Source organism: Ambystoma mexicanum, chromosome 3q (genome assembly GCF_040938575.1).
Source record: "Ambystoma mexicanum isolate Mex_15411 chromosome 3q, UKY_AmexF1_1, whole genome shotgun sequence".
NCBI lineage: Eukaryota > Metazoa > Chordata > Amphibia > Caudata > Ambystomatidae > Ambystoma > Ambystoma mexicanum.
The window spans coordinates 999,368,356-999,382,565 of record NC_090926.1 but is presented as its reverse complement, the minus strand read 5'-3'; the positions used below and the strand labels follow the sequence as shown (position 1 = coordinate 999,382,565).

Genomic DNA, 14,210 nt, shown 5'->3' with positions numbered 1-14,210 from the left:
CCTTGGGTGGGTGGCTGCGTGCACACGTTGCACGGCATGCACCGTAACCAGGTTGTTGCTTGTTTCTGGAATCTGGGCAGATAATGGTTACTAGCAAATGTGCCCTGTCGCCGTCCATGTGCCTACCCCAATCCCTCAGGACATCAGCTTGTTGCCTTGCCTATGTTGTAAGGGCAGCAGGCGTCAGGTTGGAGCCAGAGGGTCCACCACTACCCGTTGCCCCGACCCCCTTCCTGGCTCCACAACTGCTTAGAACCATCAACAGAAGGAACAGCTGTCTGCAATAACTCATAAGTCATTGACAGAATCAGAAGCCTTGTCCAAGTCAAAAAACATTCGATACCAGTAAGGCCCTTGGACTCAAACCACCCCGGCTTCCTATTCGAGTTGTTGGTCACTGCTGCTGGGGTGGCAGAGATGAGGCAGAGGGGTCCATAACGCAATAGGGAGATTTTTGGCACGCTGGTACAACCAGGACAAGGTCTGGTCTTATCTTGTACTTGTAGCATTTATATAGTGCCTACAGCCAAATGCATCCAAGCACCGAAGAGTCAAGTTACATGTCAGGCACAGCATCGCCTAACAAGACACACTTGGGGCTAGACCCATTGGCACAGACAAAATCGACAACCTGTAAGTGAACTACCAAGGCACAAAACGCAGCTGCCACTTGACCTCTGCTCTGTTCAGACAACCGAAAGAAGTTAAAAATGTGGTTATTGTTTTGGTGTGCACTCCTCAAACTGAAATCATACCCCTGTGTGCCCCGAGAGTAAAGAGCGTCCCTTTGCCAAATTGGGAACACTGTACCAATGTTTGATGTCGTATTTGCATTATAGTAGCCAATCTGTAGGCTGGATCAGTGCTTGCTATTGCTACATGAAGGGTTTGCGAATCAGTGCTGAAGGCGACGTTTCAACAATCGTGTACTGTTTTGGAAACCACTCTAGATAATTTTATTCAGATAGAGATTTACTGAAATCAGACAGTGAGTGAAGCTTGAATCCCTTCCAAATAAGTAATGCTCTCGACCCATTCCTGTGAGGCTTCACCAGAACTCTAGCCTTGCACCAATCGGAACACTGCACAAGTGTTGAGCGACCAACCCGCGAGAGTTGTTTTGTTTCAATACAACTCTAATACCAGCACTGCCGGATTATCCATTAGGCCAAGGAGGCAACGGCTTATGGGTCCCACTCCTTTTAGGGGCCCGCGACAACTGATCAAAATAAAGCAGTGCATAAAATTAAAAACATTAAGAGATCATTTGCGAATGGGGGCCCCGACATTTTGACTGCCTAGGGGCCTCCACAGGGTTGAATCCAGTGGTCGAAGTGGGCGGAGCGGTGCTCCTCTACTTCTTTTAATTAAGTTTTACGGTTCCTATACTTTTATTTTAAAAAGGAACCATTCTAGAACAGTTTTGTTCTAAAATGAAAGTCTAGGAAGAGGGTGAAACGTGCACTTTCAGTGCACTGCACAGGACATTTATTTAAAGAGCATGCACATGTGTTTTGGGGGGTTTATTGTGCATGGAAGGGGTCGCGCGTTGGTGTCTAGGGGGAGCGTTGCAGGCCAGTAGGGAACATAGTTCCACTACTTCTTTTCCTCCACTTCGACCACTGGTTGAATCCAGCACTGAATACCAGACAAGCAACACTACACACGTTTAACAGGCAGACCAATAAATGACAGACACATTTGGTAGGCAGGTCAAATCCATTTGGTGTAATACATTTAAAGTACCGCTTTTAGGGGGGACTCCAGACAGAGTTTCCATCCCCCAACATTACAACGTGGCCAGATTCACTGTTTGCAGTGCCAACTGGGGCTCTGCACTCATGGTAGCCCTCTAGGTAGACCCCTAGAATTGCCTTGCCGCAGAACCGGGCAGACTCCACCTACTGCCCTGAAAAACCGATCAGTGAAAGTGTCTTTCGGAAATCACAACGCCTCGACACTCGTTTTGAGCTGAAGACGTTGGCAAGAGATGGGTATTTACTGATAAGCCTGGAAGTGTTTTTGTGCTGGGGAGTGGCATGCGGGTGACACGGATGGATGACAAGTGTGACAAGACAGGCAATACAGAATGTCAGTTGCAGAAATGAGGAGACTGACGACCATGATGTGAGGTGGAAAAAACTTTGGCCACAAGCTTTATTTTAGTACAAGCCATGGTGCAAAAGAAAAACCAGCCATAACATCACATAAGGATAACAATACTATATTTTGGGGACAGAGGGAACAGGTGAGCGGGGGGCCCTAATCCCAATTAGGGGCCCGCTCGAGGCTGATCCCCGCCGCCATTCATATGAAAGCTTGTGACAATTGTTTGGCCACAGCGTGTGAGCTGTGACATGTTCATAATTGCTTGTCTTTGGAGCAGGTTCATCCTGCTTTCTCTTGTCCTTTCCAAGTGAGGTGGGTAGGTGTGCGCTTGTGTGCCTTTTACTGATGTCCAACCTGACCAGGTTTAGCACTTGCGCCCTCTCTTGCTCACAGGGTGATTTTCGCTGAAGTTATGGCTCTTGATCCGTATTTCTTGATAAAACAAAACCCCGCATTGTGAAGCCATTCACCTCATCCACCGCGGGATGTGTTCTTGGAGCCATTTTGATTTTTTGGTCATGTGTTTTGTACTTTTCCACGGATGGAGGCGTTTTAGCCTCTTGGTCCACTCTTTGGAGATGAATTTGGCACTTTCTTCACACATGATCCACTTGAGTTTTTGAAGCCCCCACGCTCCGTTTGCGGGCTAGTTGTTTCCTCGGGGGTGGGTTCTAGGAGCCTTACTAGGGTCTTCCCTGCTCCAGATCCACTTGTGCTACGAGACCCCTTCTGCGCATTAGGCTGCTTGTTTTACAGCCGGGGTGGGTTTAAAGAGCCTTACTGGGTTTTTTCCCTGCTCCCAATCCACTTGCATTGTGAGACCCCTCAGCGCTTAAAGCTGCTTGTTTTTACAGCCGGGGTGGGTTTAAAGAGCCTTACTGGGTTTTTTCCCTGCTCCCAATCCACTTGCATTGTGAGACCCCTCAGCGCTTAAAGCTGCTTGTTTTTACAGCCGGGGTGGGTTCAAAGAGCCTTACTAGGTTTTTACCCTGCTCCCGATCCACTTGCCTTGTGAGACCCCCTCAGCGCTTAGCGCTGCTTGTTTTTAACAGCAGGGGTGGGTTCAAAGAGCCTTACTGGGTTTTTACCCAGCTCCCGATCCACTTGCATTATGAAACCCCCTCAGCACTTGAAGCTGCTTGTTTTTACAGCCGGGGTGGGTTCAAAGAGCCTTACTAGGTTTTTACCCTGCTCCCGATCCACTTGCCTTGTGAGACCCCCTCAGCGCTTAGCGCTGCTTGTTTTTACAGCAGGGGTGGGTTCAAAGAGCCTTACTGGGTTTTTACCCAGCTCCCGATCCACTTGCATTATGAAACCCCCTCAGCGCTTGAAGCTGCTTGTTTTTACAGCCGGGGTGGGTTCAAAGAGCCTTACTAGGTTTTTACCCTGCTCCTGATCCACTTGCGTTGTGAGACCCCCTCAGCGCTTAAGGCTGCCTGTTTTTACAGCTGGAATGGGTTCAAAAGGAGAGCCTTACTAGAATGTTCCTAGCTCCCGATCCACTTGTGTTGTGAGACCCCTTCAGTGCTTGTGTTGTACTAATTTGCTGCTGGGGTGGGTTCTAAGGGCTTAGCTGGGAACTTCCCCCGCCCACGATCCACTTGCGTACCCCAGTGCGCTTATCTTGCATAAACAAAATTGTGAGGGGGTGGGTTCCGGAGCCTTACTAGGAACTTACCCTGCTCCTGATCCACTTGTGGTGAGACCCCCCCTTCTGCATGCATGGAGGTGGATACTTGAGGCTTACTAGTACATGTTTCTGCTCAAGTTCCTCTCTCCTTTTCACTTTTGTTATACCCCTAGGGCTCCCATCTGTATTGATGTTCTCTGGTGGATTCTGAGCGCCTGGGTCTTCTATAACTGTATTTTCCTGGAATATTAACTAATAGACAAAAAGACCCCCCGGTATTTTAAGAAGGCCCTTCTTGGAGTTTAATTTTTATGATTATTTTTTGAAGTGAGGCGTTTTAGCCTCCCCTAATGCTATGATTGTGTTCCATTTTCTACCTGGCCCTCACTATAGCTTTTCCTTACGGTTATTTGTAGGGTGGGAGGGATGGTTTTTTAGACCTGCAGCCGTCCTGCTGCTGTTCGTGGCTGACGGGGAGGAAGCATGAGAAGGGCCACCTTGCCCCCGCCAGATAAAGGCAAAATTCGGCCTGGGGGCAAGGCGGCCCCTTCTTTGAACTTCAAAAGGCCCCCGCTCAGCATCCGCAGGATGGGAAGGGGGGGCCTTTGAAGTATGGAGGGCGAGGTGACAGGGGGCAGCGACTGCCGGTTGTCACCTGCCCCTCTCACCTCACCCTCCTGTCTTGGAGACGCGCTGTCTGGGTTCCCATTGTAAAGGGACCCAGCAGCCCGACCCCACCATGTGCATGCTAAGTGGGGCAGCGCCAAAAGGCACTGCCCCACCGGACTTAGCACAAACCCCCCACCTCCCAGCTTACGGCCCCGGGCCTCCCATCCGGGTGGGCCCGGGTGTATAAGCCTGGAAGTGTTTTTGTGCTGGGGAGTGGCATGCGGGTGACACGGATGGATGACAAGTGTGACAAGACAGGCAATACAGAATGTCAGTTGCAGAAATGAGGAGACTGACGACCATGATGTGAGGTGGAAAAAACTTTGGCCACAAGCTTTATTTTAGTACAAGCCATGGTGCAAAAGAAAAACCAGCCATAACATCACATAAGGATAACAATACTATATTTTGGGGACAGAGGGAACAGGTGAGCGGGGGGCCCTAATCCCAATTAGGGGCCCGCTCGAGGCTGATCCCCGCCGCCACCCTGAGGGGATGCTGACCGGCGTCTCCCAGGTCCCCCCAAAATAAGAGCTTATGAATTAAGTACAGCCTCTGGCTGCCAGGGACCAGAAAATATTCCTGGTGAAATGTCCATACCTTCAATGGACAGGTGAACCCTGTCATTGCAGAACATGGCCTGGTTGTGTACCGAGATCCCATGTTTAATAAATTTGAGGCCTGATAAAAAAGGCAGAAATTGGCCACGGCTTTGTTCAGTTTGCGCTTAGAAATCTCCATGGCTTTGCTGCACTCTGCCTCATGCCACTGTTGGCGAGGGATGATTTCTGACCTCTTCACTTCTGTTCGAAGTCTTAGCATGCGTGCCAGGGATCTGAGGGAGGTGCCGATTTGAGCCAGAAAAAACGTCCTGCCCAGCTGAGGCAAGTCATTGCCCCCGAAATGGGTGGATGATGAGGAGATAATCGGGGGGGGGGGGAGGGAGGCAGATAATATTAAATCAAGTATTTCCTGATGTATCTTTTGTAAGCCCCCGATTCCAACCCCCACTCCCTTTTATGGCTTTCTCTTGCAACCCCCCCATCCAGGCTGAAGTGGCTGCTCCTTTCCTGAAGGAGTGGGATCCAAACTCAGTAGGATTCCATCCTATAGCTATTATAGTCTTCCTGAGGACAGACCTCACCTGGAATCTACTGAGGGCAGACCCAATTTTGTGTGTGAATAATTGCCCCCCCCCCCCGGCTGGGGCGCTTGTTCGTGAAGGCCCTGGTGCTGCAGATAGGGCAATATTCTGTTTCCTCAATGCGGTACAGGTTGATTATCCTCCCTTTTCCTAATTGGTCAGTTTTGGGCCTACACAGTTTCACAGCCCTACCTCTGATCCTGTGTTTTTGAAGGCTATCTCGCCGATCCTGAACGCCCCAGAGTAGTTGAGTGTGAAGGCAGCTCTAAATAGAGAGCTCTCGTAGGCATTGTTGCATACTGCAGGGAGGGTGTCTAGCAGAATTTTGTAATTTAGCAAAATTCAGGGGGCGCCTGGTGTCTGTCTTGACCCCTTCCATTTTGGACCAACCGTTGAGAGCATATCTGGTTAGTGCGCCGTGGGTGGGGTCGGGTGCCACCGCTAATCTAGTGTAATATGAAACTGCTGCCAGATGGGAGAGCTGTGACCGGCTGGCTGGCGGGGGTTGCCTTGGATGTGTCCATGGTGGCCCAAACCTCTTCTGGAACTGCTGTCCTCCTGGCTTCTGCCTGTGGGTTAGTGCCTTGCAAGTGGAGAACTGAAAAACGGGACAGAGCGTCAGCGGCCTTATTATCTTTGCCTGCAATGTGCCGCCCAATTATTACCATGTTATTTTCCAGGGTGGCTTTTTGTCATTTCTCTCAACACTTTTAGCACCAGAGGGCAGGAGGCAGCACCCTTGTTTAACATGTGTACAACCGCCATGTTGTCTGACCGTGTGACCAATTCTGTGCTGGCCAACAAGTCCCCCCTTAAATAGAGTGCCATCCATTATGGGGAATATCTCTAGCAGTGTGATGTTCCTGAACCAGCCCCCCCTCTGCCAGCAGGGAGGCCAGTGCTCAGCGCACCACTTGTTACCAAAACATACCCCAAATCATTTGCTACCAGCCGCATCTGTGAACAACGACCCTTTGTCTGCTCCATTCATGGTTTTGCGCCATATCACCTGGCCATTAAAATTGTTAAGAAATGATTCCCATATGGCCATGTCTAGTGTTATTTCTTTGCCCAATCTGATGTGGTGGTGTGGCTTAGTAACCCACCCTCATTTTTAGTTCCACGTTCTTGTTAAAGATCCGGCCTAGGAACATGATTCTGGTAGCAAAATTGAGCTTCCCAGCAAGGGACTGTATTTCCCGCAGCGTCGCCTATTCCCTGCCTGTCATCAACCTTATTGTCTTTAGAAGGTCCTCTATTTTGTCTATGGGTAGGCAGCATTCCCTCTTGGAAGAGTCAATCTCTATGCCTAAGAATGGCAGGGTGGTGGAGGGTCCTACCGTCTTCTCGGGCGCCAGTGGAACCCCTAATGCCTGCCTGGTTTCACTGAGTAACTTAATGGATGCGCTGCCTATGGGAGACCCTGCTGGGCCAGTGAAGAAGAAATCATCTAGATAGTGTACCGTTCTGGCTCTAGGCGTGGCCTGTTGGAGTACCCTTTGTAGGAAAGAACTGAACTGTTCAAAGTAGGCACATGCGATGGCGCAGCCCATTGGGGGAGGGGGGGGGCGTTTATCAAAACAGAATATGTTGTCAAAAAATGGAAACGCGGCCACTGGAAGGTGTTCTTGTGCACAGGCGGCAGCCTGAATGCTGACCTAGTGTCGGCTTTCGCCATGAGAGCGTGTCTACCTGACAGTTTTACTAGGTCAACCGCATCCTGCATGCCGCTGTAAGAGACAGTAGCCTCAGTGGCAAGGATGCCAACATTGAAAGAGATTCCGGGTGAGTGAGATAAATGGTGGATCGTCCTAAACTCCACCTGCTGTTTTTTGGGCACAATGGCCAGGGGGAAGCATAAAAACTCAATGAAAGGAGGGAGTTGGAAGGGACCCTCAATCCTCCCTAGGTTTGGCTCTTTACCACTTTATTCTCTTATTATGTTGGCTGGGGAAGAAGCAGATTTTTGGTTTTGGGTATAGTGGGAGATCCCTGGCCCTTGAATGGGATCTGAAACTCATCTTTGAAGCCCTGACCCAAGAATTATCTAGCTGCAGGGTCAGGCTAGTTCTCTAACATTTTTATTAGTTGGTCAATTTCTGTTGGTGAGGCTCCCATTTTATTACTAGTACATGTTTTACCCTCAGACTTTTGGGCTGGGCCTGGAGGGAGAGGCTTTTGTGCAGTTGTTGCTGCTGTGGCCTCCATTGAATGTGCTGCATAGGTGCTTGTATCTGCACTCAGAGCCCTTGTTGCAGGACCCTCTATTGAAATACAAGCAGGTCCCCGGGGTGCTCCCTTTGGCCCCACCGGTGCTGCGGTTGGCCAACTGCCCTTGGTTTTGCCCCCCTGGGGGCGATCTTCGAAACAGGGGGTTTGTTTTTGTTGGCCTGTGCACTGTCTTGCTGGTGCCTGCGCTGGTTATGCTGCCTATTTCTACCTCTTCTGTTATACTGATGCTCATGTTCTTTATTTCTCTGAGCGCTCCTAGCCGAGATTTCATTTAATACATGGAAAATATACAGTTTGGGCTCTTCCTCCTCCCAGCCCAGATCAGGGAATTTCTGCATCTCCTTCCTGAACTCTCTATCGTAGTTCAGCCATGATTCCCCCCCAAAAGGTATTGTGAATCTCCAAAATTCTGTGGTGATAGGCAATCAGTGCAGTGCCCTCTTCTGGGAATTTTTCTAAAATGATTGTTGACAGGATTTGAAAAGAGGCCTCCCATTTCTGGATATTCTTTTCCAAAGTAGGCCTCTTCGCCCTATCTTTCTCTTCTTCTTTCTTATCTTTTTTTGAAATACCGAAACCTAATTCTTCTTATTCCAATAGGCAAAACATATCAATAAATGGCTTCTTCCAAATCTTTCTCTTACTTTTGCGCTCAATGTGCCATGCAATAGTCTTTTTTAAACTTCTATTCACGCTTTTGCCGGCTGTGCGCCTCCCATATTTAGTCATTTCTGGGCTTGGGGACACAACATCATTGCTAGGCCCAACCCACGCTTTACGGTGGCCCTGGACATCCTCGCCCCCAGAATCAGACTCTGTATCCGTGCTGTCACTCTTGCTGCTGGAGCTGCTCGAGTCATCCCTGTGTCTCTTCTTTCTTACAGCACCCCCATCCTTGTGCCATTTTAAAAATTGTTCTAGCATTGGCCCCAAAACATTGCTTTTCACAGTACCTGATTTTGCTTTTCTTTTGGTGTCGGGTGGGTTTCTGAAGAGGCGGGCATGCTGCGGACATCGAGGCGCTGCTTCTTCCTGGTCGGCTGCTCCATTCCTGCTGGCTCATCATCGCCGACATCTTCATCACCTAGTGCGCCTGCGTTGTCAGCATTGAAACTGGTTGATGCGAGCTCCGCCATTCTTTCCTGCACCAGATCCATGCCATGGACAGCTTCTGCTGCTTTGGCCCATTCCAGGAGTAGTGTTTCTTTTAGGGATAAAGCGTCAGCCATCCCTTTCCTCTTTGGGCCTCTGTGTGCTGGTTTGTAATAGGTGGTTCATGTGTTGCCCACTCGGCGTGCCTTGCTCCTGTGTGCGCCAAAAATGCTGTATGGCACCTTTTATTCTCCTTTCAGTTACCTGTTAGGTAAGTTTCTTGCTCTGTATCTTCCTGCTTACACAGATTTGCGGCTCTCGCAGCTTTGCGCACTGTAGGGGTTCTCATTAACGCCTGCCGGTACCGTGGTTTGTGAAAGAAAATGGCCCCGGTTGCTCCCCTGTGTGCTTGCCCTGTGATGGTGTGGCCTGCTTAAGGTAAAGAGGATTTGTCCATGCAGCTCCTCTCCCCCCGACCCCTCGAGGGTGCTCTGCGTCGACCTGCTTCCAACCAGGTGCCATTATAGCTTCTGCTCTGTCCGCGGGCTGCCCGATTCTATAACTGTTCGAGCAGCGTTCCCTGTGGGTTGTCCTGCGCTGCTGGCAGGCTTTCAGTGGTGCTGGAGGGGCTGGTGAGAATTCCGCCCTACCGCTCGCTTCCGTGTATGTAAAGTGATTACCGTCCAGCGGGAGATGCCTCGGCTGCGGTCCGTGTCATGCGTGTGACCGGTTGTGCCCTCGGAGTGCCTCACACTGGGCAGCAGCAATCTTCACCAGACCTGGCCTTCCTGTGATCTTAAATTCCAGCTTTGCCAAAACGGACTTTCCAGAGCACTTTTCCATGCAGACACAAGGGCCAAATGCCTCCTTACTGCTATTAGTATGCTGACTGATGACGACACTGCAATGTGACTGCTGCATGCATAGAAACCCAGTGCCAAAGTCAGGAATGCCAGCTGTTAATGCGCCGCACTCGGCCGATCTCTTCTCCCGTCTCCTTTGGAAACTTTTACTAGAGCGCTGCCTGGTCACTGGAAATCGGCCTGCCAATCTTAGATATGGCAGTAATTTCCCCTATTTCCTCCGTCAGCAGTGTTCTTCGCCTGCTTTGATGATGCCTGCGTGGCTGAGCCGACGCGCGTACCGCATGATCCCTTTGATGCCAGTATTATGATGACGGATCCCAATTGTGTCCTCTGCTGCAAAGAAACGTCTGCTGAGCTATTTCGTTCAGTGCTTCGTGTCGTCCTGCTTCCAGTCTCCCTGCAGCCGTCCTGCTGCTGTTCGTGGCTGACGGGGAGGAAGCATGAGAAGGGCCACCTTGCCCCCGCCAGATAAAGGCAAAATTCGGCCTGGGGGCAAGGCGGCCCCTTCTTTGAACTTCAAAAGGCCCCCGCTCAGCATCCGCAGGATGGGAAGGGGGGGCCTTTGAAGTATGGAGGGCGAGGTGACAGGGGGCAGCGACTGCCGGTTGTCACCTGCCCCTCTCACCTCACCCTCCTGTCTTGGAGACGCGCTGTCTGGGTTCCCATTGTAAAGGGACCCAGCAGCCCGACCCCACCATGTGCATGCTAAGTGGGGCAGCGCCAAAAGGCACTGCCCCACCGGACTTAGCACAAACCCCCCACCTCCCAGCTTACGGCCCCGGGCCTCCCATCCGGGTGGGCCCGGGTGTATTAAGCCTCAGCAGTGCTATCTTTGTTCCACTTGCAAGACGCGGCACGCTGTGCCCAGATTTTGGCTTCTTGTATGTTCAGATTGGAGAGTGATAAAGATCTCTAGAATGCACAATTTACTGCATCCGCCCCTTGTACAGCAGGGGCCGGCGTGACAAACGGAGGCTCTTTTCTCATGCCTACCCCATCAGGTCATTCTACCCATCATGGTTGCGATGAGCGCTCGCGAGTCGTGCTGTTCCTCTAGAACGCTGAATGGAATGCAAGGTTGGTGGCTTGCTGACGCAAGCTCCTGTGAGAGAAAGGGAGACCGATGTTATTGGGAGAAGAAGGCGAGGCAAGAAGCGTTGACGAGAGCAGGCAGGAAGAACCTGTTCTCTGTGTGCCGGGATGTCTCTAGGCGAGCTTCGTGGAGGGCACCTATGGACCGAGGTGTGGGATTCCTGCTTTGTTGCTACTGTCAAGGCCTCCCCTGAGAGCAAGTTTGCTGCAGGGCTGTATGTGACAACCTGCTGGGAGAGGTGTAGAGTTCAGAGAGTTGTAGTGTGAGCAGGTCAGGTTGGATACCTGGAGTGATTGAGCAGATAGTAGATGTGTAGGTACAGTGTAAGCAGAAAAGTAGAATGATGAGCAGTTTAGTGAGGTCATGAACAATCCATAATCCACATAAATGAAGCAACAATCAATAAAAGAGCATTTTACCTAAAGGTGGTGACACATTGAAGGCGCTATCAATATATATATATATATATGAGACGAAGTAAACAAGAAGCAACAGTCATGGAGGAAGTGTGATAGGACGCCATGTAGGTGATGCAGCAAGAGAAGGGTGCAGAATAAATGACACAGACAGCAAGCAATGTCTTATTGGGATTAACTACTGCACACAACTCCAAATTAAGGGACTCTGACACACATTAATAGTCTAATTTTCACTGACCAAATCTATACAACCCCCCACTATGAAGGTGCCAATGTGATTCTATTTATGACTAAACCCTTATGTTTAACTGAAACTTACTTGAAGGCTCCCCAGCTTTCTCAAGGAGAAACGAAATATCAATTAATAATTCGATGCGATTACTCATCACAGTGGTTGATGCCACAATGTGTGCGTGCATGTGTGGCAAGGGCAGGTAAAGTGCTAATCTACCAGCCAGAATTGCTGCAAGCCAAATAATTAAACATACCATCAAAACTGTGGACAAAGCTAAGGAACTCTATCAGCCATGATACTGACCTGTGCAGAGAAGGCGTTCTTATGGATCTTCTTGTAGATGAGCGCTGGACAAATGAAGCAGATCAGGCTTCCCATGGTTGCCCCAGTTAGGCCCAGAATTGTCTCCACTGCAAGGGCGAGAAGGGAGAGTACATGTCTCAGGGAATGAGCAATAGACAAGACCAGAGGCTCGGGTGCACACTATTTGTTACATGCTTTCATTGTCAATGCACTAAATGCAATAAAATCTATCCTCTTTTGACACAACACTGCCAGCTTTTTTATTGCATTTTCCCACATAATCTGCCACCCCATCTGAAGAATAACTCAAAGACTGCTGAACTTCACTACCCCACATTTAGTTTGAAGGTGCTTTCTGTATCCCGTATCTACTCTAACTGTTACTCTATCACCTATCCTCCCTGTCTCTCGAAGCCTGTAAGGAAAAGGTTTAAGAAAGCACACCTGGCCTCCAACCCAGGCCCGCCCATTGCCAACAACTACATCAATGCTTCCTCCAGGCAGACTATCACCAACGTCTTCTTTGTCACTCTATACCCAGTCCTATGGACTCCCCATATGGTCTCTATCCTCTCCCCTTTGTCTTCCTCTCCAATTGGAACCAGATGAGAAGTTCTCTTGGCACACTTCTCATCTAGGTGCATTATAAATGTCTACCATAATGGCACTATGATGTCCCAGGGCTCTCAGCCTAACCTCCTACTTGACAGGCATCTTCCATCTCTCATTAACTTGCTCCCTTCACTTGCCACTTCTCTGTCTGCCACCCCACTGGCCTCTCCACCCCTACCAACAGGTGTACCTCACCCCTGCACCCCACCTCAGAAGACCTTTAAAATGTGTCAATCAGCTTCACGTAGCTACCCTCAACTCTCGCTCTGCTATAAACACTCCTCTGACATCTGTCACCACCATGAAGACTTTGACCTTGACGTCCTCACCCTCACTGAGATGTGGTTCAATACCAGCTCTGTCACTGCTTTTGACACTCTCCTTCATGAGGGCTACAAGATCCACTCCAAGCCCAGGTCTAACCGGTCTGGTGGTGGAGTGGCCCTTGTCTTCCCTGAATGGGTTCCTGCTCCATCATACCCACTCAATCCTACTCTTTGAATGTCTTGTCTGCAAGCTTGGCGTCTCTCCTATGTCTCGCTCACCCTAGCTACCATTTACAGGCCCCCTGGGCCGATCTTCCTCTTCCTCGCTGAATGGGCCTACCTCGCTTCTTCTTTTCCAACCTCTTCCTCTATGCTCCTCCTCCTAGGAAATTTCAATATTTATCTTAACTCCCTGAGGCGGCCACTTTACTCCTCCCTAACCTCTGCTACTCTCTCTCCCACACCATCCTCCCCTCTGGGCCAACTCACTCACCCGGACACACCTGGGGTGCGCTTATCTCAGCTGGTGTCTCCTTCTCAAACCCACTCACTACTCCCCTCTCTTGGTTCGACCATGTTCTCCACTCCTCACATCTTGAGCTCCTTGGCTCCCCGGCTAAGCCTCTGCCCTCACTGCCAGTCTCTTTCTACGCCATCAGACCAATGAAGCGAGGGTCAGTACCTGCTTTTGCTGCCTCCTTCATCCCCCCCACACTCCTGCTTTTGACTCCCACACTGACTGAGCCCTTTCTAACCTTCACCTTTCCATCACCAACACCCTTGACATCCTTGCCCCTGCCATGAGGATGTGCCTGAAGCCTGCTTCCAAGTGTAATAGTTATTTGTAAGAGGATTCAATTCAGCACTACAGCTAAGTCAACGCCTAGTCTAGAATACTGAATGAAAACCCTTATTGATATATCTTTATGTCCAGTTCATGCGTTCTGGATGACTACCCCTATATAACACCCCTCTCTTGGAATCCTCCTGACCCCACTGAGCCAAGAAGTAGTTCTGTTTTGCAAGCTTAAAGGTTTATTTGATAACTTAAACAATATACATTATATATCACGCTTTATAATAAATTAATAATTGAATATCACACTTAATCTGAGATGATCAAGATTAACAACGGAGAATCTGGCACTAGCACACTTCTTGATAATCACTAAGGAGTTGACATGAAATGGATAAGATAGCAACAATACTTTTATGGTTTCAAATGGATGCAATGTGGAATGAAATGCAGTACAAAAAATAACTTGATAGGATTTCAGCAAAAGACAATGTAATCACTTCCTTGGACAATTCACCCCCCCCTTTTATGCAATGCAAGGAAATGGAAGGAAGGCACACAGTTCTCAGAAATGCAATTCAAACGTAATTCAGTTCACCCCAGCAACTTAGACTACAGAAGTTTAAAACACAGGCAAAATGCTTTTATATGTGCTGGCAATTAAGTGAAAAATATGCTAAATTGCTTTTAATTCCCTCTAGAGGTTCAGGGTGAGTGGTATCAACTTAATATTAGTCCAGGCTC

At 49.4% G+C, this 14,210-nt stretch overlaps 1 protein-coding gene across 4 annotated transcripts in view; it reads right to left on the bottom strand.

The window, feature by feature from the left end:
- Positions 1–14,210, bottom strand: part of SLC38A10 (solute carrier family 38 member 10) — a 748,880-nt gene that overhangs the window by 412,176 nt on the left and 322,494 nt on the right. For all 4 annotated transcript variants that reach the window (XM_069655155.1, XM_069655156.1, XM_069655158.1 and 1 more), the window contains one exon: positions 11,793–11,899. In XM_069655155.1, coding sequence (XP_069511256.1) covers positions 11,793–11,899 — 107 coding nt within the window. The remainder of the gene's footprint in view (positions 1–11,792; positions 11,900–14,210) is intronic.